Raw genomic sequence first — 25,806 nt, 5'->3', positions numbered from 1 at the left:
TGAATGCTCTACGCTGGTCTGACGATCATACAATTCCTGTTTCACTGCATGTGTTTCACAAATCTTGTTTCACTGTATATCTCCTCACTTGTTCCTTCCTTACTCTATTCACTATCTCTTCCTCTACACCCCCTCGGTCAAGTGTCTTGGTTCTTTTCAGCTCCTCATTTCTTTTTTCTCCCCAGCCCCATCACACAGCTTCTGCTCGGCCAAGATCCTGTAGCCATAGCCTTTCCTTCTACCTTTTCAGACTTGACTGCTCTGAAATACATGGCTCAAAGCAGTCAGACGAAAGCGGCAAAAGGAAAAGAAGCACATTTCTCCTCCTCCTGCCAATCAGCATGTGAGGGAGAGAGATTTTTAAATGCATCACCAGCCTTTGCCTGACTGATCCACTCAGTCCACAGCCCTTTATGGCAGTTCTATGGGAAGGTCAGGCTTACTCAGCACTTCTGCAGCTCTGGATTATACCGTAGGTGTTGTAAATTGTTAGGGTGATTGTTCCATCTGTTATTAGATTTAGTGTTAAGGAAACCTAATAACCACATGGCATGCATTTTTTTTCAGAATGACATATTTTGCCGTCTAGCCACGTTCTCTTTATGCTTTTAAGTGGATTGATATACAGTATTTGCTTTTAAGTAGATTGATATATTAAGGGTTACATCAAAATCTATTAGCCTTCATGTAATTCTGGACTTTATGGCAGTATAAAAAGAACAATCACATTATTTTCAAAACATTGCAAGTTACTAGAATAATTCTATAGCATAGCATTTGAAAGAAGTACAGTGTTGAACCAAAAACAGGCCCCAAAAGTAACTTAACATATACTTTAAAATGATAGGTCTGTATTAAATTTCATTTTGATATTTCTGCTTTCCAATTAGAAAGATAAGTATTCGTTCTTACTACATAACCGACAGCTCTTCTCAAGGCTGTGCTTTCCCCCAGACAAGGAGAGAGATTCCTGACCAGCCAACTCATTAAAATTACAGCAGAATCACACGGTACAGAAAAAATCTCCCCAGCTACTGCATAATGCTCAAGAAATAAACTAGGACTGGCTTGATGGCCCAGATGTGTAAGAATTCAGTATCATTGCAGACCTATGTTCCTTTCTTGTTTTGAATTCCTACACGGCAGACTAATTTTGAACTGAAGAAGAACAGAAACACTGCTTATAGGCTTTTATATTCAGACTTTGATTTCTCGCCTTTCCCCATTCAAATTTCAAGTTTATTTAAAATTTCTTATACTGCCTAATCGACCTTCTAGGCGGTTGACAAAAACATAAAAACATACTTTGTCTAAAATACAAATTTAAGATGACAGAGCATCACCAAAAATAACAATGACTTTCGGAGATGTTTAAAAACACAGACAAATGGGAACAAAAGGTAATAGGGTAAGAATTACAGTAATCAGGGATGAAATAAAACATTTAGGGAAAAAAACAATAGGAGTGGCTGCTAAAAATAAATTCCAACTAGGTTGCCCTGAAAAGGACAGTTAGGTTTCAAAGGCATCAAGAAAAAGGAATGTCTTTAACTTTGTCTTAAAGTTATTAAGAATTGATTCTTTACGTAAGTAGGTCGGAATATTATTCCAGAGAGAAGGTGAAATAACAAAAAAAATGGTGGACCTCATTGTGTTTATGTACCTCAGGGATGGAATAGAAAGATTTTTAGCTGTCGATTTTAGAGTCTTTAAAGGATTATAAGGGATAAGGTTATTAATGAATTTGGGTTGGTTATTTTGTCTGGTTTTGAATGTTAACAAGAGAATTTTGTAGGTGATTCTGTGGGCTTTATGTAAGAGGGGGGTAACATGGTCAGATTTCTTTGCATTAAATATAATCTTTACTGCAGTGTTCTGTATTCTCTACAATCTTCTTATTTCTTTTTTAGTTATACCTTTATAAAGGGTCTTACAATAATCAATACAGGAAATCATCTTTCTACTTAACTTCCTTTCTCTCTAGACTTTATCCTTTACTCCATCTCTTCCATTCAGGCTGTCTTCCTCATCTCTTACATCATCTCTTTAGCCATTCTTCGTTCCCAGACTTTCACCCCACTCACCAACCTCTTATTCCTCCTTTCTCAATGGAGCAATGAGATCTAACATCACTACTAGTGCTGTGAATGATGTCCAACTTCCTTTTTTGCACTTTTGAATCTTTAGTGTAACACTGCATATACTACTAAATAGAATGTGTGAGTCTGGAGGGGAAAAGGTGTATTTGCAGAGCTCTTAAAATGTTATCCGCCGATAGTGGCGTCTAGAATAACTTGGGTGGAAATTTTCTGGCTCAAAGACAGTGAATATGAGATAGAGAATAAAAAAGTAAAGGGAAGCCAGTGGAAAAGGAAGGGAAAGGGAATAAAAACTAGGGGTGGGCTGTTACTTGCAATGACATAGGAATCATCTGTGACAATCTTTTGATGATGAATGTTGTTACCAAATGAAAATGAGGAGAGAAAAACATGACCTTTTATGTTTTGTCATTCACCGATAATAGTGTGCACTGTGTTGAGAGAGAGAGTGCACTCTTTCCCAATTGTGGATCTACCACAGCAACCTAAACCGCTGTGTATGGACAAACAAATCCTCTAATCTGTTTGCACAGGTGGCATAGGCAGTGGAACACTTTCTTGTTGGGGGGAGGTTGAAAGCTCCGCCCCTGACCCCGCCCCTATAAAAGTACTAACTGTAATACAATGTTTTCCATTCATTTTTCATATACACACACAATATAATCTTGTTAACACATAATGGTTAAACACAAAATTAAACTACACAAAGCACACTGGAAATGTCCAGTTAGCTCTTTTGTAATCCTCCTTGAACTATAAGGTACAGGCGGAATAGAAGTCACTAATGTAATGTAATGTAACTGTATGCTTCTCAACATTCATTCCTATCAGAACACCTGGCCTTGGTCACACATGCAGAACACAGATAATAACCCCTATGCAAACACAGGACCACAAACTAAAAGTACTAATATACACAAACGAAACCCTACGATGTCAGACTCTACATGCATTATAACACCTGAGAAATAGAAAGAAATTCATTTCTTCCTGAACAGTGCAAAATATATACAGCAGATATAAATTCTCAAAACAGACACATTTCAATCAGTAAATTGAAAATAAAATCATATTCCCTACTTTTGTTGTCTGGTGATCTAATCATCTATTCCCAATCTCTGGTTGCACTTCTTTCTGTCTGTGTTCTTGTGCTCCCATGGCCTTCTTATCCATTTGCTGTTTTTCTCTCTTTCTTTACTTTCTGCCCTACGTTCATCTTTGGCGTTGACCTTTAACATTCAACTTTCTTACATTTTTCTGCTTTCTTCTCAAATCTACTTTTCTGTGTCTTCCCTTCCCATCTATCCATGTGTACCATTTTTTTTTCCTTTCATTTCAATACATCCAAGTACATAGATGTTAAAGGAAATACAAAAGTATAACATCACTTAGCTATACAGACTAAGCACCAAGAAATAGAACAATGTAATAGTTATCATATACAGTCCACAATCTGATAAGAAGAAGCAAGATTAAGGAAAACACCTCAGGAAAAGGGGAATCATATACAATGAAATAAAAAGAAAAGAAAAAGGCCATGTGTACCATTTTATCTTTCTTCTCCCCTATTCCCATCTATCCTATAAGAAGCATTTCTTCTATCTCTCTTCCCTGCCACACCCATTGCTGTACACTATCTCCTCCCTCTCTCGTCCCCCTTCCCCTTCACCCCATGTGCACCATCTCCTCCCTCTCTCTCAGTCTTCCTTCTTACACCCTCATATGGTCTGGCATTTTTCTCCTCTACCAAGGTCTGGCATATCTCGCCTTCCCTCCCTCTTCTTATGGTCTAACATCGCTCTCCTCTCCTTCCCATAGTCAGATATCTCTTTCTTCTCGCCTTCCTTTCTCTGGTCTGGCATCTCTCTTTCCCCTTCCAGTGGTCTGTCACCTCTCTCCTTCCATCACACTTTTCCAGAATTTGACATCTCTCACTTCTTTAAGTCATGTGTCCTCCCTCACAGTGTAATATTTTTCTTTCCCTCCTCTCCACCACTATCATGTCTAACAATTCTCCATCTTCTTCCTTTCCCCATGTATACCATTTCTCTTTCCCTCCCACTCCATGTACAACAATTTTCTTTTTCTCTTCCTTCCCCCACTGGCAGCATCTCACTCTTTCTCTCACTTCCCAGCACCCCATCCATGAATCATCTGTCCTTCTCAACCTCCTCCCAGCCCATGCAACATCTATCCTTCCCTGTCTCCCCCCAGCCAGTGCAGAATCTGTCCTTCCAACCCCCTCCCAGCCCATGCAACATCTGTCCTTCCCTGTCTCCCCCCAGCCCATGCAGAATCTGTCCTTCCCAACCCCATCCCAGCCTGAGCAACTTATGTCCTTTCCTGCCTTCCCAACTGCCCTCCCATGCCATATCGCTCCCTTTCCAACTATCCTATCCTCCTATATATCTCCCTCTACACCACCCCAGGTCCACCATCTCTGCCTTTCTCTTTCCTTCTTCCATCTCATTCCCCTTTCCTTCACAGCACCCCACGTCCAACTACTCTCTTTTTTTATCCCTCCAGACCATCACTAGTTCCCCCCATGTTTCTGGCCTTATAAGTCCTTCCCCTTCACTCCCCACCTGGCATGTCTTTGAAATCCATCCCCCATTCTACTTAGAAAACCTCCCCAAAAAAACAGTCCTGGGGGCTTCCTGGCCCGGCATGTCCTTCCCCTTCCCCTCCGTTTACATTTTTGTTACAGGGGAATGTTTGCTGTGGCAACTACTCTGAAACTCAGCCTGCAGTCTTCCTCACCATGTTCCTTGTGCCGCGGTCCGTCCAGGCTGAAAAAGGAAGTTGTGTCAGTGGGGCAGAACACGGCGCAAGGAACACGGGGAGGGAGGCCACCAGCTGCGCTTCAGAGGCACTGCTGCAGCCGGTATTCCCCTGTAACAAAAATGTCAGCGACAGGCCCTGCAGCTCCGGACTTCCCCATCTCCATACCAGCTCTGCAGCTCCACCACCAACCAGCACCTCACATTTCATGATGTCACGTGGGTCCCGTTCACTAGATGAGACTTCTGCCATCGGCCTGTCCCAGAACTCTTGATTCAGCAGCCCCCGCCTAGGCGAGAATAGGATGTTGCTGCTGAATCAAGAGTTTTGGGGCAGGCCAACGGTAGAAGTCTCATCTAGTGAACACTGCACCGTGGCTGCCTTTAAAATAATAGCGATAGCGGGCAGGAAGGAAGGAAGAGGAGGTAAGCGTGGGGAAGTATTGCATCGGGAATTTTTAGAAGGCCACAGCCCCTGTGGGGCCCCCTCCCCGTCCCGATGCCTATGGCAGGTGGGACCTATTGGGTGCCTTCTTTCTGAAACAGACTGCCCTCTGTTCTCATAGAGTGCCATTTTCAATATGACATCGAAATCCAAGTTTAGACATTTTGCGGAAGACACAAAAATCCAGTAGCGAATATGCCCATTTTCCAAACTGCAAAATGTCTATCTTGGGGATTTTTTCTTTTTAAATGGCCGTTCTTCAGACGTGCATTTATCTTTCTGATTTGAACCATTGAAAAAAAATGTCCAAAAGAAAAATGTACAAAACAAGCCATTGTGATGTAGTAAGGGCCAGCAGTTTTAGCAGACTGGTCACACAGACATCCCAGCAGAGCAGTTGGGCACCTTAGGGGGCAATGCAATGAACTTCGCCTGAAAAGGCCCGTGTACACATCTCACCATACCCCCTTTATAGTGTATGGGGTGCCCTCCAGTGTTCCCTCTAAGCGGGCGGGTGTTGTGAGCAAACTTTTTTCACTGTGAGCTAAAAATATCGGGCGCCAGCAAGTTATGAGCCAAATAAATATGTTGCTTTCTACCACAGAACTTCCTTACGTTTGTATGGAATCTATCCCCTTTCAACTTTAGAGAGTGCCCTCTCGTTCTCCCTGCCTTAGCTACTAAGTCTATTCCCTTCAGTACCTATCATGTCCCCTCTCAATCTCCTCTGCTCAAGGGAGAAGAGGCCCAGTTTCTCTAATCTTTCGCTGTACGGCAACTCCTCCAGCCCCTTAACCATTTTAGTTGCTCTTCTCTGGATCCTTTCGAGTAGTACCGTGTCCTTCTTAAAGTACCAGTGCTGGACGCAGTACTCCAGGTGAGGGCGTACCATGGCCCGGTACAGCAGCATGATAACCTTCTCTGTCTCTTCAGTCCAGCATCTGCCCCTTCCATTCACTGTCTGTCTTTCCCTGCCATCTCTCCTCCTGCCCCCCCCCCACCCCCCAATTTGGTCTAGCATCCATCATCTTCCTTCTGTTCCCCTCATGGTCTGGCATCTCTATCCTTCCCTCCCCCCTGTGGTTTTTAGCATATCTCTCTTCTCATTTCCTCCACTCAGATCTGATCATTCTCTGCTCTCTCTTCCCTTTTCTTCTCTGGTCTTCCTTCTCTATTTTCTGCCTCCATCTAAATTAAATTCTTTCTTACTATTTAGTCCCGTTTCCCTCTTTTCACTGTGTCTACACACAGCTTGTCACCCCTTTCCCTCACCCCTCCATTATCTTACTATTTTCTTCCCCCTTTATTTATCTCCTCCTTCCATCCAGTATGTGTTCTTTCCCCACTTCCATTCAGCATCTGCTCTCCCTTCTCAACTGACATCCATCTGCCTTCTGCTCTCTCTCCCTTCTTCTCACTTCCATCATCTGTCCCCTTCTCTCTCTCTCTCATCTCCTCCATTCCATCATCTGCCCCTTCTCTCTCTCTCTCTCTCTCCCCCCCCCCCAACTTCCATCATCTGCCCCCCTTCCCCTCACCTTTGTGGGTCACTTTCTTTCCCCTGAGGGTGGCTCATGTCACAGGGGAAGCTTTGGCCGAGCAGAACCGCTTGATTGACAGTGGAACTTACTTGATTGATGTCGATGCTGGGGCCCGTTGCCGGTTGAAGGAAAAAAAAAAAGGTGGAAAAAAGGAACCTGTAAAGGCGAGAGGAAGGGAAACCTCCAGGACAGCTGCTTTTTGCCCTCCTTCAGCGGCCCAAGAGTTCAGACCAGCAGCGGCAGCTCTGTATGCTTTTAACTTCGGCACAGAGCTGCCCCTAATCAATAGTTTAGCGCGGTTTCATGAGGCAGCCTCGGGGCCTTTGATAGCCGGCCCGCTTCGATGATGCGATGTGGGCCGGCCTAGCAAAGGCCCCGAGGCTGCCTTATGAAACCGCGCTAAACTATTGATTAGGGGCAGCTCTGTGCCGAAGTTAAAAGCATACACAGCTGCCGCTGCTGGTCTGGAGGTGCGGAGACAAGGCAGGAGGCAAACGCGGTGGAAGGCAGGAGTCCCGGCGAAGGCAGGAGTCCCGGCACAGCGACTGCAACAGGAAGTTGCAAGTCAGCTGACGCCGGCCTTTCGTTGCGGCGGGGACCGAATCCTTCGCGGACCGGCAAGATTTTGTTTGCGGACCGGCGGTTGAAGAACTGTGCTCTACACTGTGTGCGCTGTGACGAGAAACTTGTGCGCTGCGAGGTAATATTTTGAGCGCCAGCGCACCCCAGCGCAGCTTAGCGGGAACATTGCGCAAATACCTACTGGATCCAGCTGTACACCATGCCAATAGCCCTTATGCCTGCAGGTGTCATGTATATGATGGCATAGTTGGTTCTGAGTGGGTTTTCATGGAGAAGTTAGAGTGGGATATGGTCCTGGGTTCCCTTATCTGCAATTCACTGCACTGACCACCAGGCTATTCCAGAGAACTATTTGCTGCTCTAGGACTGGGAATAATATCTGCAGCTGGTAGACAGACAGGTATGTACTATTTAATTTACTTTTTGGGGGGTGGTTACCACTGGGGGACTGTGGGGAATAGAGAATGACACGGTGACAAAATTCATCACCGTTCCCGTCCCTGCAGATAACCACGGGACACTCCAACTGTGCGAGGGAAACCAAATTCCTAGAGGCTGTGAGGGATTGCTTCAGGAACAGCTGGTCAAGGAACCCACACGAGGAGATGCCACTCTAGACCTAATCCTCAAGGGACTAGGGGGACCCGCAAAGGAGGTAGTAGTAGGGACACTAGGAAACAGCGATCACAACATGATCCAGTACAAATTAGAAGTAGGAACATCAAAAGTGAAGAGAACCATAGTGCCAGCGCTCAACTTTAGAAAAGGGAACTACGATGCTATGAGGAAAATGGTGAGAAAGAAACTCAGAAACAGCTCACGAAATATGGAGACCGTAGAGAAAGCCTGGTCCCTACTCAAGGACACAGTGCAAAAAGCACAAGACCTCTGTACATCTGTACCAGGTTTAGGAAAGGGTGCAAAGAGAATCGAACAAAAAACCCGGTGTGGATAACAAAGGAAGTGAAGAAGATAATAGGTGACAAGAAAACATCGCTCAGAAAATGGAAAAAGGACCAAACTGAGGAAAACTGGAAGGAACACAAAAAACACCAGAAAGAATGTCACCGAGTGGTTAGGAAAGCAAAAAGAGAATACGAAGAGAAGCTGGCTGGGGAAGCGAGAAACTTCAAACCGTTCTTCAGGTACGTGAAGGGGAAGCAACCGGCGAGGGAGGAAGTGGGACCGTTGGATGATGGAGACAGAAAGGGAGTGGTAAAGGAGGAAAAAGAGGTAGCGGACAGGTTAAACAAGTTCTTCTCGTCGGTCTTCACGAGCGAGGACACATCCAATGTACCAGAACCCGAGGAGATCATAGGTGGGGATCAAGATGAAAAGCTGGAGCGAATAGAGGTAAGCCATGAGGATGTCCTCCGACAGATAGATAGATTGAAAAGCGACAAATCACCGGGCCCGGACGGAATCCACCCAAGGGTACTAAAAGAACTGAGAAAAGAAATAGCGGAAACACTCCGGCAAATATGTAACCTATCCTTGAAAACTGGGAAGATCCCAGAGGACTGGAAAATAGCAAATATCACGCCTATCTTTAAGAAAGGATCGAGAGGTGACCCGGGAAACTACAGGCCGGTGAGCTTGACTTCGGTTCCGGATAAGATGATGGAAGCACTGATTAAGGACAGCATCTGCGAGCACATAGAAAAAAATGGGCAGCTGAGGGCGAGCCAGCATGGCTTCTGCAGGGGCAGGTCATGCCTCATGAACTTACTACAGTTCTTTGAGGGAATAAACAGCCAGATGGATAAAGGTGAACACATAGACATCATTTACCTCGACTTCCAAAAAGCCTTCGACAAGGTACCCCACGAACGGCTGCACGGTTTAGCGCGCCGTAATTTGTGCGTGCGCTAAAAACGCTAGCGCACCTTAGTAAAAGGAGTCCTAAAGTATGGCATGGGATGGTTTTCTGCAGTTATCTGTGGGGATGTGAACAGAATTTTGTCACCGTGTCATTCTGTAGTGGGGAGTCTTGTCTAAATAATAATAATAATAACTTTATTTTTGTATCCCGCCATACCCGGAAGAGTTCTAGGCGGTTCACATCAATTAAACAAGGTTACAAGTGGTTTACAGCAGTTGAGCGGGGTTATGAGCGGTTCAATAACAAATTGATCAAAGTTGCCAGGGGGGGGGGGGTGAGGGAAGGATGTAGAGGGGAGAGTGGGTGTTAGATAGAAGGGGCGTTGGGATCCTGGTCTTGGAAGAGGCGGGTTTTGAGTAGTTTTCTAAAGCCGAGGTAGTTGGGGGCCTTGAGGGCCATTTGGGATAACCATGGGTTTAGCTTAGTGGCTTGGAAGGCGAGGGTTTTGTCGAGGAATCTTTTAGAGTGGCAGAGTTTAAGGGAGGGGTAGGCGAATAGTTGGATTCTGCGGGAGTCCTTGATGCTGTGATTTAGGGCGAAGTGAGGGATGATGTAGCTTGGGGATAAACCAAATACTGTTTTATAGCAGAAGCAGGCGAATTTGAATAGGACTCTGGATTCTAATGGCAGCCAATGGAGTTTGTGGTAGAAAGGGGTGATGTGTTCCCATTTTTTCAGGCCGAATATGAGGCGGACAGCAGTGTTCTGGATCATTTTGAGTCTCCTGATGGTTTTTTTTGTGGAGCTTAAGTAAATGATATTGCAGTAGTCCAATATGCTGAGGATGGAGGATTGTACTAGCAGGCGGAATGAAGTTTCGTCAAAGTATTTTTTTATGGTGCGGAGTTTCCAAAGCACCGAGATACTTTTTCTGACGGTATTGTCCGTGTGTTTGTCGAGGGATAGATGTTTGTCTAGTGTGACGCCGAGTATTTTTAGGTTGTGTTCAAGGGGGAAAACGGATCCTTTTATTTGAATTGTGGTGTCTTTGATTTTATCTTTGGGGGTTGCTAGGAAGAATTTTGTTTTATCCGGGTTTAGTTTTAGTCTGTATGATAACATCCAGTGTTCTATCTGATTGAGTATGCTTGAAAGGAAGGTAAGGAGCTCTGATGTAAAACTGGTTAGCGGGATGATTATAGTGATGTCATCTGCGTAGATAAAAAATTTGAGCTTGAGGTTTTGCAGAAGGTTTCCTAGGGAGGCGAGGTAGACGTTGAACAGGGTGGGAGATAGGGGGGAGCCCTGTGGCACGCCACAGGAGTTCTCCCAGCTATATGAGAAGGCGTCGTTTTTGAATACCCTGTATGATCTGTTCCGTAAGAACCCGTGGAACCAGTTAAGGACCTGGCCCGAGATGCCTATGTAGGAGAGGCAGTCAAGGAGAATGTTGTGGTCGACCAGATCGAATGCGCTGCTCAGGTCGAGTTGTACAATCAAGGCGCTGGAGCCTTGGCTGAAGAGTTTGTGAAGGTGGTCTAGGAGAGAGGCTATAATGGTTTCGGTGCTGTGGTTGGAGCGAAAGCCTGATTGATTGTCATTTAGGATATTGAATTTATCAAGGTATGTGGTAAGTTCGGCATTAACCAGCCCTTCTGCTATTTTGGTGAATAGTGGGATGCTTGCGATCGGTCTGTAGTTGGACGGGATATTGGGTGGTTCTTTTGTGTTTTTTATGATTGGGGTGATCGAGATGTGGCCTTGTTCTGCTGGGAAGCTTCCGGTAGACAGTAGGAGGTTGACCCATGCCAGCATATTTGCTTTGAAGTGGGTTGGAGCCGTTTTCATGACGTTAGGGGGGCAGGTGTCTAGTCTACAGAAGGAGTTGGTATATTTGTTATAGAATTTGTTGAAGGATTGCCAATCGATAGTAGTGAATTGATCCCAGTTTAGGTCTGCTCTGAACCCCGGGTCTGGTTTGGGACTGTTGTTGTCTTGGAGGGTTGGAAAGTCCCCGTGGTTATTTGGTCACATTTTAGCAGGGCAGGGATAGGCCAAGTAGGCACGTGCCTAGGGCCCGAAATGGTCAGGGGGGCCCGATGAAGGAAGGCATCAACATTGTTTTTTCCAAACGGCGATGGGCCCCTCCAGCATTGATCGGCAATGCAGGCCCCCCCCGATTGGCAATGCGGGTCCCACCTCAATCGGCAACGCGGCCCCCCCCATCAACGGAAAGTAAGACAAGCAAGCCACGTGGGTAAGAAAGACAACGGGAACTATAATTGTGCAAGTGGTGCTGCTTGCCCAAAGCTTCCCTCTAACGCAGCCTCCTGTTTCCGCCTGGGCGCATGGTGGGGTGGGGTGGGGCGGAGCAGGGGGCCCAGTATACTTGGGCGCCTAGGGACCCTCGACAAATTAAACCTGCCCTGCATTTTAGTCACTTGTTTATTATTAAAACAGCTCCAAATGTACAAACTGTGCCCTGGACTTATTCTTCAATGTTTGATTTTGGCAGAAAAACGTCCAAATCATAAGACCGCCCTAGTCCCGCTCATACTACACCTCTAATAAGCCCCCTTGAGATTTAGAGGAACAGCATAGATATCCATCTAGAAAATAGGTTTAGAAAATAGCAAATTAGAAGAATTTGGCAAGAAAAATGCCCATCTGCCTTTTCAAGCCACTTTTTGGATGCTTTTCTTTTTGGAAAATGAGCCCCATAGTATGCACTATTTTTAAATACAGTACTCCCCCGATATTCATAGGGGTTCAGTTCCAGGAACCCCCGCGAATCTTGAAAAACCATGAATACGGTTTTTTGTGGGGGAGACTGGAGAGGGCAGCGGGAGAGGCAGGAGAGAGCAGCCAGAGTGCCGGCGAGTGAAGGAAATCACTCGCTGTATGTTCCGACCGGCTCTTCCTGTACTAAAGTCGGGCCTTACCAAGCAGGAGCTGCGTGTCAAAGCAGCTCCTCATTGGTGAGGCCTGACTATGGCTAAGCGTTTGTGTGGTCCCAGAAAAAAAAATTTTCAGCCAGTACGGCCCGGGGAAGCCAAAAGGTTGGCCACCCCTGGTTTAGAGCATGTGCAGCAATGATTTTCTGCCTTACTTTGTAGACAGGAGCATAGTATCTACCTCACAGACTCACATGCCTGTGACAGCACTTCATGCAACCTATGACATGCTTGCTTTAGTTGTGCTTTCAGTGCCATAAGGAAGCATATACTGAAATGCTTCTCACATTGTGACACTTTCTGGCTGGGCATAAAGCAGCACTGATCAGGTTCCAAATGGAACCCTGTTCTGCGATCATCCATATGGGGGTCATTGCAGTGTATGGCTAGTTGTTGAGGCAGTATGTGATCATGGGAAGAAAATCACTAGAACATAAATGACTTTATAGTGCCATTAATTGTCCCCTCTCTGATCATGAGAAGTCGCATGTGCAGGAAACTGGAGTTTCGCAGAATGTGACTGTGGTCAATTCTGATTATACTATAGATGGATATAAATGGGAATTCAGAAGATGGTAAAATAGGTAAAAATAAAAGTGAATTTTTTGTGTGTATGTATGTGCATGTAATGATGATTTAAAGATGAACAAGCAAAAGCACAATCCAACTGGTCTGCAATGAAACACGAACAGCACAAAGAAAAACTGCAGACAAGTGTACAAGATGCAGGCTATGTTTATTAAAACAATTATGTATTGCGGTTAATGCCACCACCTTAATAGAAACCAGGGGACCCGACACGGTCCATGTTTCGGTTAGCACGCTTTCATCACGGGTCTCTAATTTGTAAAGGTATCAAATCAAACAGAAATAAACGTGTGCCTGTGTGGTATGAAATGAATCACTGAAAAAAGTCTCTCTATGCATAGCTTCGAGAGAGACTTTTTTCAGCGATTAATTTCATACCACACAGGCTCACGTTTATTTCTGTTTGATTTGATACCTTTACGAATAAGGGACCCCTGATGAAGGTGTGCTAACCAAAACACGGACCATGTCGAGTCTCCTAGTTTGTATTAAGGTGGTGACATTAACCGCAATAAATAATTGTTTTAATAATCATAGCCTGCATCCTGTTCGCTTGTCTGCTGATTCCATGATAATTTAAGATGAATAAATGTACTTCGTTCATTTTTATTCAATATATTAATTGGGTTATTTTGCATGGTTGATGTTATTTCACACCCTCAGGCTAATTTTAAGGTATGTGTAATGCTACTTTCATTGCCATTGGTTATGTTTAGAATATAGTTTTTCTGTGTGTGCTTTTTTTTTCTATTTTCTTTATGGTACGTGTTCATGTTCCTTCATTCATCATTGTCTCACAGTGATATGGTAAAGCTCGTTGAAGTCTCCAACGACGGAGGGCCTTTGGGAATCCATGTAATGCCTTACAGTGCCCGAGGCGGAAGGTAATGTATTGTATAGGATTTTAATTGAATCATAACTTTCAGTATTTTATCTTCGTTATGGTAAAACAAAGCAGATAGCATTAAAGACAGTGTGCAATAAAGCATGATAGCTTTAAGGAATGTCCTTCCCCTGAGCTGAATTGAAAACGCCATTTGCTGAAACTAATTCTGAAAAAAACCAGCATAGGAACTGACTAAAAGGTCGTACAAAATGCATTAAAAATATACCTTGCTAAAATTCATAAGTGTTGATTGCCCCTGCTTTTGTTTTTGCTCAAGTTGATTATGTTGAAGAACTACCCTTGCTGGGCATGCTATGAGGGTGACTGTGATTTACAACTTGTAAAAATATGGTAGACAATGAAAAGGTATTCTTCAGTCTTGCATAATGACCCTTATACTAAATAAGACAGTTGCTCAGCAGAAGCCTTTAAGATGTAATGAAGACCCCAGGGAATGTTCCAGCATATTTTAATTTTCAGTGTGTGACTATAGCAAGTATACTGACCATATTGCTGCCGGTAAGATGAGTGCAGTGATGGTGATTTCATGAAAGCATTTGTTTTTCTCTTTGTCTTCAGTGCTAACTCAACAGTACCAGGGACTTGGGGGTAATGGTGGACATGACAATGAAGCCGACGGCACAGTACGCAGCGGCCGCTAAGAGAGCGAATAGAATGCTAGGTATAATCAAGAAGGGTATTACAACCAGAACGAAAGATGTTATCCTGCCGTTGTATCGGGCAATAGTGCGCCCGCATCTGGAATATTGCGTCCAATATTGATCGCCATACCTTAAGAAGGATATGGCGTTACTTGAGAGGGTTTAGAGGAGAGCAATACGTCGGTTAAAAGGGATGGAAAATCTTTCATATGCTGAGAGATTGGAGAAACTGGGTCTCTTTTCCCTGGAGAAGAGGAGACTTAGAGGGGATATGATAGAGACTTACAAGATCATGAAGGGCATAGGGAGAGTAGAGAGGGACAGATTCTTCAAACTTTCAAAAAATGAAAGAACAAGAGGGCATTCGGAAAAGTTGAAAGGGGACAGATTCAAAACAAATGCTAGGAACTTCTTCTTTACCCAATGTGTGGTGGACACCTGGAATGTGCTTCCAGAGGATGTAATAAGGCAGAGTACAGTACTGGGGTTTATGAAAGGATTGGACAATTTCCTGCTGGAAAAGGGGATAGAAGGGTATAAATAGAGGATTACTGCACAGGTCCTGGACCTGTTGGGCTGCCGCGTGAGTGGACTGCTGGGCACGATGGACCTCAGGTCTGACCCAGTGGAGGTATTGCTTATGTTCTTATTTTCCATCTATAATCATTACTGAAATATTGCTCACGTATCCTGGAAATTAGCTTGCTCTTACTGTAATTTCTAGGATGTACTACAGTTTTTAAGCCTGCACGAATCTTGAGACAATTATAGAAACTAGTAAGAAGAGAGGATTGCTCTTTTAGAATAGTAGAGCACATATATCTTCTGTCGTAATTGCTGTATGCTTACTTGACTGCCCTTTATGGTATAGGGAACGTGCAGACCTGTATTTTCTGAAAATGTAAATTGGTAGTACTTAAGGAATTTTTTGCTCATATCTATGCACCTGCCCATCAGTAATTCTGAATAAGTTTGTTTAAAAAAATTTTATTGGACAGTGTAAAATGCAAAAGACTACATACCATCAAAAAGAGATAAACTAGCACACCAGTGAATAGAACAGGTTCAATTTTTGAAGTATAAACATTCACAACTCCAGACCCTACCCAATTCCCCACCCCAACCTACTGAGTATCCCAGATTGCTATTCAGTTAAAAGATGACTAAGTGCCCAGAAGAGCTCCTAAACTGCCTGAAAGACAAGCCTCTGGAATGTCATATCTCGTATTTTCTGGTGCTCGATACAATATCCATGTCATATGAGAATGTCAGAATTGCTCTGAGGAAGCATCAGGGGATAACCAGGAGAGTAAAATAACTTTCAAAAGTACTAAGACAGACCATCTATAGAAAGACAACAAGTCCTTACAAAGAGGCCACAGCTTTGGATAGACTCCAAATATTGAACTAGGAGCAGTATGGTAAAGTCTGAGCACACTTCTCAAAATTGGGAATGCAACACCACAGGATCTCACCTGGATTAAGTATCAGCCTTAATTGCATTCAATTCTGGTCTCTTTATGTCAAGAAAGATATAGTGGCACTGGAAAAGGTTTAAAGAAGAGCAACCAAGATGTTAAAGGGGATGGAACTCCTCTCATATGAAGAAAGACTAAAATGGTTAGGGCTCTTATGCTTTGAAAAGAGATGGCTAAGGGGAGATATGATTGAAGTCTACCAAATACTGAGTGGAGAAGAACGGGTACAAGTGGATTGATTTTTCACTGTCAAAAATTACAAAGACTAGGGAAATACTTTTAAAACCAATAGGAGTATTTTTTTTCACTCAGAGAATAGGTAAGCTCTGGAATGCATTGCCAGAGGATGTGGTAAGATTGGATAGTGTAGCTGGTTTTAAGAAAGGTTTAGACAAGTTCCTGGAAGAAAAGTCCATAGTCTGTTATTGAGAAAGACATGGGGTAAGCCACTGCTTGGCCTGTATTGGTAGTATAGAATATTGCTACTCCTAGGGTTTTGGCCAGGTACTAGTGACCTGGATTGGCCACCGTGAGAACGGGCTACTGGGCTTAATGGACCAGTAAAGCTATTCTTATGTTCTTGACCAGCTGCTTCCAAGGCAATTTCCCCAACTTCCCTTTTGTTCCATGTAAGTCAATGTGAGTCCATTTAGTATTTTTAATATTTGATAAAATATTGCTTTTATTTACCTATTTTAATTGTTTTCTTCAATCTTTTTATATTGTACACTATTTAGACACTTGTTTTGATAGACGGTATATCAAAAATAAAGAAACTTGAAACACAGTGAGATTCTGCCTCTAAGAAGCAAGCTCAGAGACATATCTTAGTTAACTCTGTAATACCTGGTCCAGGTCTTTAGCTTTTTATCCACTTGTACTCGGGGTGACTTTCTTAAAGTACATTACATTACATTACATTAGTGATTTTTATTCCGCTTGTACATTAGCTCGCCCTCCAAAAAGGAAAACTAAGGTGATTCCAATTCTTCCAATTGCAAGTAATCTTTTGCATGGCTATCCCGGTCATAATAAGGCCTCAGCCGTCTCTTTTCCAAGCTGAAGAGCCCTAATCATTTTAGTCTTTCCTCATATGAAAGAAGTTCCATCTCCTTTACCATCTTGGTTGCTCTTCTTTGAACCTATTCTAGCACCACTATGTCTTTCTTGAGATAAGGAGACCAGAATTGAATGCAATACTCCAGATGATATCGCACCATGGAGTGATACAGGGGCATTATAACATTCTTAGTCTTTTTAACCATCCCTTTTTAAATAATTCCTAACATCCTATTTGTTTGTTTAGCTGCCGCCACACATTGGGTGGAAGATTTCATCGTATTGTCCACAATGACACCCAGATCCTTTTCTTGGGCGCTAATCCCCAAGGTGGACCCTAGCATCCGGTAACTGATACAGGTTATTCTTCCCAATGTGCATCACTTTGCATTTGTCCACGTTAAATTTCATCTGCCATTTGGACTCCCAATTTCCTAAGGTCCACCTGCAATTTTTCACAATCCGCATGCTTTTTAACAACTTTGAACAGTTTAGTGTAATCTGCAAATTTAATCACCTCACTTGTCGTTCCAATTTCCAGATCATTTATAAATAAGTTAAATAGCACTGGTCCCAGTATAGACCCCTGTGGCACTCCACTGTTTACTCTCCTCCATTGAGAAAAATGACCATTAACCCTACCCTCTGTTTTCTATCTGATAATCAATTCCTAATCCACAACTGAACTTTGCCACCTATCCCATGACACTTTAATTTTCTCAGGAGCCTCTTGTGAGGAACTTTATGAAAAGCCTTCTGAAAATCTAGATATACTATATCAACCGGCTCACCTTTATCCACATGTTTGTTCACACCTTCAGTTGTATTTAATTTGAAGAAAGTATGTTTCTGAACACATTCAGAATTAGAACATAGATGATATGCTACTCTAGTTAGGTTGTCAGTAGCAGAGTTAAAAAAAAAAATGTTTGCACTCTTCACTTGGCCAAAGCTAGCACTATCAGAGCAGATTGTATAGTACTGAAAATCACAGTCAGCAGCTATGCAGTCATAGTAGCTTCTGAAATGGAACAGCTGAAGATATTTTAAGCATTGATTTGACATTTGCACTTACAAAATATATTTATGTAACTGGACAGATGGTATTTTTGTTTTATACAAAAATGTTTATTATTTGAAAGTGTATGAAATTGTTTCATTTATTATCTATGTCTTCACAGAACCATTTATGGTGTCAGAGGCCACAACTGGCTGTATGCTTAATTCTCAAGTTAGTCGCACTCTGTAGTGGCTTCTATACAGCTATAGTACTTAAGGTGGCTGTGAGATAACTGCATTGAAGAAAACCAAAAGAATTCAATTATATTAGACTTCCTCAGAGACTTATCTTTTCTAGAAGCATCCATGGACTATAGAAGCTGACTGTTTAAGAACATGACATAATGTATTATCAATAGTTGATAGTTTATCTCCTTTGATATCTAAAGCAAGATCAACTAATCAACTGAAGAATTGGCTGAATTAAAAAAAAATTGGAACATTGGAATATTTTGGGAGGAAAACTAAGGATTCTGAATGAAATTTATGAATCAAAATAGAAGAGCCAAATGTCTGTTTTTGATCTAGTTGTTAAATCTTTGTGCCATTATCACAGCCATTAAGCATTAATGAAATTATATTTTTATCAATTAACCAGAGTGGGACATGCTGCATATTCACATTCATTCAGCTCATTAGTAATTTGTAAATTCCCAACGAGCCTCTTTTTTGTTTGGACTTCTGTTCATCTCTTGAAATTTCTAGCTTGTCGTCTTGTAGAATTGGCTAGTTTTAAATGTATTGCAGTGCAATGTTATTAATTTTACCATGACCTAGATTTCTTTTCACATGTTTAAAGATACCTCCAATGAATATTCTCTAGTTATATGTTCAACCTGGTCATATCAGGTTTGCTTTTCTGGTTTTCTGAAATGAGCACATATGCCAAAGTATGCAAATATATACCATGCTCATTCACTATAGATAGCCTGAAACCTAGCTGCTTTGGCTGGTACCATTTAAATATAAAATAATTTCTGTAAAACAATAATTCTCCAGATGAGTACTAGTGAATTCATTTAATGAGACTAATGAAGCTGTTTTTCCTCTAGATTAGTGAGTTCTTATTTCATCTTTTTTATTTGCTGCATATTTAGATTATTAAGAGTGATAATTCTTGTTCTGGGGGATTTTGTGGATTACCAGCAAGCCCAACAGTGTTGAGAATAAGTTCTTTCATTACTGCTGATTTCATAAACCTTCAGAAAACACTAGGAATAATTATGTAAATGTACAATGTAGCAAAATCTCTCTCTCGCTGTGGCTTATATAAGGCATACAGATACACGTTATTTATTTATACTAGTAATTCCCTGAACTGAGAACTAAATTCCCACTAACATAGTCCAGTCAAGCTAGCAATTACATACCCAGTGTTACATGACTTGCCTGTTGTTTCAAATAATTGTTTGTTTTGCCAGTTCCAAGAAATTGTTACAGTTAATTTGGGCAATCATGAACTATTCTCTGTTTTCCTAGTAACACAGCAGGATATAAATTATTTTAATGAATTAGACTAGTTTGCCATTTTTATCTTAGTTATTTTATATTTATAATGCAGTACCTCCGTATGCAGCTTTGCCTTTGCAGTTCTTTGCCTCCTGCTTGGATTAAGAAAGTTATCTGCTTTCAGATCTGAAACATCTTGAATCGTCATTTAGGAATGGCAGGTTAAGCCATATCTTGGGTCCTATCCTGAGTGCCTGAGAAAGGCCGGTGCAAAATTATTAGGCTCCTTAGGGAAACTTTTAGGCTTGTGCCCCATCGATTAACTTTTATGCCCCTAGACCCCTCACTACTCTTCTGCGATTATGAAAAACTCATAATTGATCATAATTACAACCTCTTCTATAATGCCCTTGTAAAAATGTATAAACATAGGCAGCGATAGTTTGTGTTTATCAGGACCTATTGTTTTACTTTGACTGCAGCTGTTCTTTCTGCATTCTAGAACTTGTTACCCTAGGGAAATGCCTAGTCTGTATATGGTTAAAAGCCTTCCCTGAGTATTGGATTTACACACAGGCCAAATTCCTACTTTAAAATTCATCTGAAAGTATCTTTAAAAGCTACTACAGCTGTTACATACTAAAAGTACAGACATTACCGTATATACTCGAATAGAGGTTGAGATTTTTGGGCCAAAAATCTATATTCGAGATTCGCGGGATCTGGCGGCAGCCATTCTGCTAGCAGCGCAGGGCTGCGCAGGAGGTTGAGAAGCTCGCTCCTGCATGCCTGTGCGCCACAAGCCCCGAGCGGCGAGTCAAAGGAAGTGCACAGGACAGGAGCACGGTCCTGCCCATACACCGCTGGATCACCAGGGATAACTGAAAAGGTAAGGGGGTGGGGGATACAAAAAATGATTTGCATCAGCCAGGAGATGGGAGGGATCTCTCTTGTCCTGGCTCGGCCTACCACTAGACCACCAGAGGTGGAAGAAGAGATGGGACAGGGTGCAGAGATGCAGTGCAGAGCCTTGCAGGGAGGAGGGGACAGGTGCAGTGCAGAATCTGGCAAGTAGTGAAGGGGGCTGTCTGCATAGCCTGGCAGGGAGGGGGGCTGTCTGCATAGCCTGGTAGGGCAGGGAGGGAAGGGGGCTGGATGCAGAGCCTTTTAGGGAAGGGGGCTGGGTGCAGAGCCTTGCAGGGCAGGGAGGGAAGGGGGCTGAGTGCAGAGCCTGGCAGGGGAAAGCATGAGGGAGAGGACACTGGGTGCAGATACTGGCAGGTCTTGGCACTTGAATATTAAGCCCCCATCTTATATTTGAGTCAATCATTTTTCCTCCTTTTTGGAGGGAAAAATGGGGTTTCGACTTATATTCGAGTATGTACGGTAATCATTTTAAGTATATGCAGTAGCTAGCCAATAAGCATTAAAGGAAAAAATGACATGAACGTAGTTGATTGTATATCTATTAATACTGTAATTGCAACAGATTGGCTCTGCCTATAACCAAATTAACTATTTCCACATGGTTAGCAACCTGCATTTCCTTTTGCTATGCTCAGGCTGGGTTGCAGCTTGAGGGGCATGTTACAGCACATAGGGTCCAAGCTATGGCAGCATCATTGACTTTTTGGGTTCTTCCCATTGAAGATATTTGCAGAGCAGCAGCTTGGTCCTCAATTCACACATTTAACTCTCACTACTGTCTAGAATCATATTCCAGACAAGATGGTTGTTTTGGCCAAGCAGTTTTACAGAATTTATTTTCTTCCTAAAGGCCAACTCTCCCTCCATCCTGTTTCAGTAAATTAGGGAGTCCCACATGTGAGAATTTGCTCCCTGCTTATCCTAAGATAAAGCACAGTTACTTCCCATAACAGGTGTTATCCAGAGTCAGCAGGTAGATATTCTCTCATCCCTCCCACCTCCCCTGAACCAGCAGCAGCAGCAGCAACAGTAAACTTTAAACTCAGTCATTGTGGGACCTTCCTACACCTCCCCATGGTTGCCAGTTCACCCCATCCAAAGTTACTTCCTTGTTCCGGAGCAGAGCTGGCAGCTGCCGTGAGGTGCAACAAGGTTCCGCAATGACTGCATTTAAGTTTATAGCTGCTGCTGGTTTGAGAAACATACAGCAGTGGTGGTGGGGAGGTGAGGAGGCAAGATACTCAGTGGCATTGGGGTGGAGGAAGAGAGAAGGGAGCAGGAGACTGGTATGGAAGGGTGGTGTAGGGAGAGAAGGGGGGCTGATTCTGATGAAATTGGTTTGTAGCAACAGAGAGACAGAGACAGAAGGGGAAGGATACTGAATAGAATTGGGTTGGAGGGAGAGAAATGAAATAGGGTGAAGGGAGAGAGAAGGGACAGATGTTGATGGAACAGGGGTGGATAGAGAGAGAAAGGGCAGACATTGGATGTTAGTGGGGAGGAGAGAGAAGGAGCCTATGCTAGATGGAATTGGGGATGGGAGAGAGGGGAGCAGATGCTGGATGGAAGTGGGGAGGAGAGAAAGAAGGGAACAGAAACTGAATGGAAATGGACAGAGGAGAAGATGCTGGATGGAAGGGATACAAAAAGAAGGCATATGATGGAAGGAGGGGATAAATAAAAAAAGAGCACATGCTGGATGGTGAAGAGAAGATAGTAAAATACTGGAAGGGATGAGGTAGAGGTGGAAAACTGTAGGTAGACACACTGAAAAGGGAAATTGAGGACTGGATAGTAAGAATTTAATCTAGACCAGTGGTCTCAAACTTGCGGCCTGCCAGGTACTATTTTGAGGCCTTTGTTATGTTTATCATAATCACAAAAGTAAAATAAAAGTTTATTGATCATATGTCTCTCTAGCTATAAATGACAATATTATTATCAAGACTTAGCCAAAAGGAAAGATTTGTAAACTATAAAGAGTTTTACCTCATGCAAAATTGTCATTTCTTTAATAAGACATTAACTATTTTTTTCTGAGGCCCTCCAAGTACCTACAAATCCAAAATGTGTCCCTGCAAAGGGTTTGAGTTTGAGACCACTGATCTAGACAGATGCAGAAAATAAATTGAGAAGGAAGAGAGTGAAGAAAAGCAAAGGGAAGGGAGAGAAGAAAGTGAAATGCCAGATGATGGGGGTGGGGTGTGGGAGAGGAAAGGAAAGATGAGATTGAAATACCAGACTATGGCGGTGTGGGAAAGGGAAGGAGAGGAGAGAGATGCCAGACCATTTGGGAAGGAGAGGAGAGAGATGCCAGACCATTTGGGGAAGGAAGGGAAGAATATGGATGCCAGATCAATGGGGGTGGAAAGAGAGATGGAAGGGGGAGGCAGACAGTTTCTGGAGGGGGCATAGAAGGAGAGGAGATGCCATATAGAAGGGGCAGAGAGAGGGCAGATAGTGGATAAAAGGAAGAGAGTGACATGAAGATGAGGAAAGCAGAAACCAGAGAAGACAAAGGTAGAAAAAGATTTTCTATTTATTTATTTTTGCTTTAGGATAAAGTAGTATTGTAGCTATGTTGATAAATATTTACAAATATAAAATGGAAATAAGGTGATCCTTTTATTGGACTAATTGTAATACATTTTTGACTAATTCAGAGACCAAAACCCTCTTCCTCAGGTCAGGACAGGATACCATAACTGACCTGAGAAAAGAAGTTTTGGCCTCTGAAAGCTAATTGAAAAATGTATTAGTCCAATAAAATGGTATTGCTTTATTTTCCATTTTTGTTTTATTTCTCCCCCCCCCACACACACACTTTCAGCCCACTTTTATGAAGCTGCATTAGGCTTTGTATTCGCTAGCCGCGACAATATTAGCTCCGATGCTCATAGGAATTCTATGGAGGTGGGGTTATGAAACCATGTTAGGGCATTTTATCACCAGCTGCTACGGTAAAAGCTCCGATGCACATGGGTTTACAATGTGTGTATTGATGTTCTACTGCTTACTTTAGTATGTAAGATGCTGCCTTTTCCTAGGTACACTCCTGTGCGATGTATGGATTGTTTCTTAGAATCATGTTTTCAATATAGATGAGGGGGGTGTCAAAAATGATGAGTCTTGGGTGTCGCATATACTAGGTATGTCACTGCTTCCCAACATTTGTCATTTTCTTTATTCCAGACACATGAAACTGTTCACTGATGGATTGCTCATATTTTATGCCCTTCCCTCTCCCCATAGAGTTGTGTAGCCATCTCTTTTTTCATTTTATTTTCCTATAGCAGAATCCTTTATGATTGTGGTTTCCCTTCAATTGTGAGAATTTGATGTCAGTTTTAAATGGCTTATTATAACTGGCCACAGCAGTTGCGGCAAACAATGCATAACAAAACTTCTCTTACCTTATATATCCTCCCCATGTTAGTATTTTAGGTTGCACAACTTAGTTTATTGGCAACTTGGGCAGGATTATGAACTGTGCTTAACTTGATTTGGCCAAGCACAACAAATCATTGAATTTGTAGATAATTGTGCAAGAAGTATTACATGCCTAGATGACTACTACTGCTTATCACTTATTTAGCGCTAAAAGGCGTACACAGTGCTGTACATTTTGACATTTATAGATGGCCCCTCTCTCTCCTCTTCAGTCTATTCAGAACCCTGCTGTACGTTTCATATTCTGTCAATATCTCTATGCCCACATTACCCCTCTCCTCAAGTTGCTTCATTGGCTCCCTATCCGTTTCCGCATTCAGTTCAAACTCCTTTTACTGACATGCAAGTGTGTTCACTCCATTCCTCTCTACCCACACTCCCAACCCCAGGCACTCCGCTCATTGGTTTAATCTCTCTTGTCTGTACCCTTCTCCTTCACAGCCAACTCTTGGCTCTGCCCCTTCTACCTTGCTTAATCATATGCCTAGAACAAACTTCCTAACTCAATATATTCAGCTCTGTCTCTGGCAGTATTCAAATCCAGATTCAAAGCTCACTTCTTTGAAGATGCTTTCAATTCCAAACTCCAACCTACCTTCTAAGCACCAATATCTGTTTTATCATTCCCTCTGTAATTACCCCACCTGAGTGTATTGATGCACTTTCTTGTCCAGTTTGTCTATCTTGACTAGAGCAGTGGTTCCCAGCCCTGTCCTAGAGGACCACCAGACCATTCGGGTTTTCAGGATAGCCCTAATGAATATGCATGGGGAAGATTTGCATGCCTGACACCTCCATTATATGCAAATTTCTCTCATGCATATTCATTAGGGCTATCCCAAAAACCTGACTGGCCTGGTGGTCCTCCAGGGCAGGGTTGGGAACCACTGGACTAGAGTATAAGCTCTTTTGAACACGGAGTGTCTCTTATGTGTTTTGAAGTTTAGTTCTGAGTATGTCTAGTTAGCATTATAGAAGTGATTAGTAGTAGTAATATGTATGTAATTTTTATATACAATAAAGTTTGTTTCCTAAACTAGGAAGACTGTGCTTCACCAAAAAGCCTACAAATATAGGTTGAAGTTAAAAAGTAAGGCACATTTTATTCCTGAATTAATTGGTGCTTAAGGGTTTTTTTTAGTACTAGATCAGTGCATAGTAATTTTAATAGACTTTGAGATTAAATTAGTCCAATATTATGTTTCCAAAGATATATGTGTTAATTGAAATTTTACTATTCCAGAACCTTGGGGTTGTTAGTAAAACGACTAGAGAAAGGTGGTAAAGCTGAGCGAGAAAATCTCTTTCGCGAGAATGATTGCATTGTCAGGATTAATGATGGGGACCTTCGAAATAGAAGATTTGAACAGTAAGTATATTGTATAGTTTATAATTTAGCAGCTACCATGTGAAACTGACTACAGAATTAAATTTGTATTCAGTGTGGAGGTCCGACGCAGCGACCCGCAAAACAAGGCCTTGCATGGTCTCTTGTAGAGATTTATCTAGAGTTTTGCTCAGAATTGATTTAGCTTTTCCTATGAGGGATTACAATCATCGTTTGGCGCAAGGATTTTGAGATACTCACCGATGGATGTGTGAAGAAGCAGCAAGACTTCAAAGTTATACAACTGCTCGGCAGCGAAGTAACTGCTTTGTTGCGCAACCTTTTACATTTTTTTTGTAACTGGTGTTCTGTTGAAGCAGTGGATTTAAGTCTGGTTTTGGGGCCAGAGAATTTTTTCTTCCTCTCTTAGGAGGGAGTTTTTTTACTCTCTGGCTTTTTTCTGGCAACAGGCCGATGATGATAAACATGACTCTAATTGGGGCTTATGCTCTGTTTTGAGTAGTATCCTTTGGATTTTGAGGCCAATTTTGTAGATCACTGGGGACAAATATAAGTAGACACAGATATTCATTTGCTTTACTGTTCAAAAGTATTTTAGCAGGGCATAGGCTAAATACTGTTAAAATACTGTTTTATACCATTACTGGATCAGATAGTAAACTTAGGGCTCCTTTTAC

General features: G+C 42.5%; 1 protein-coding gene across 4 annotated transcripts in view; it reads left to right on the top strand.

Moving 5' to 3' along the window:
* PARD3 (par-3 family cell polarity regulator) overlaps positions 1 to 25,806 on the top strand; it is a 1,241,096-nt gene that overhangs the window by 599,289 nt on the left and 616,001 nt on the right. For all 4 annotated transcript variants that reach the window (XM_033931514.1, XM_033931513.1, XM_033931516.1 and 1 more), the window contains exons 7-8: positions 13,612 to 13,695; positions 25,025 to 25,150. In XM_033931514.1, the coding sequence (XP_033787405.1) occupies positions 13,612 to 13,695; positions 25,025 to 25,150 (210 nt within the window). The remainder of the gene's footprint in view (positions 1 to 13,611; positions 13,696 to 25,024; positions 25,151 to 25,806) is intronic.

This window comes from Geotrypetes seraphini, chromosome 2 (assembly GCF_902459505.1).
Source record: "Geotrypetes seraphini chromosome 2, aGeoSer1.1, whole genome shotgun sequence".
In the NCBI taxonomy this organism is placed as follows: Eukaryota; Metazoa; Chordata; class Amphibia; order Gymnophiona; family Dermophiidae; genus Geotrypetes; species Geotrypetes seraphini.
This window is presented reverse-complemented; position numbering and strand designations above follow the sequence as displayed.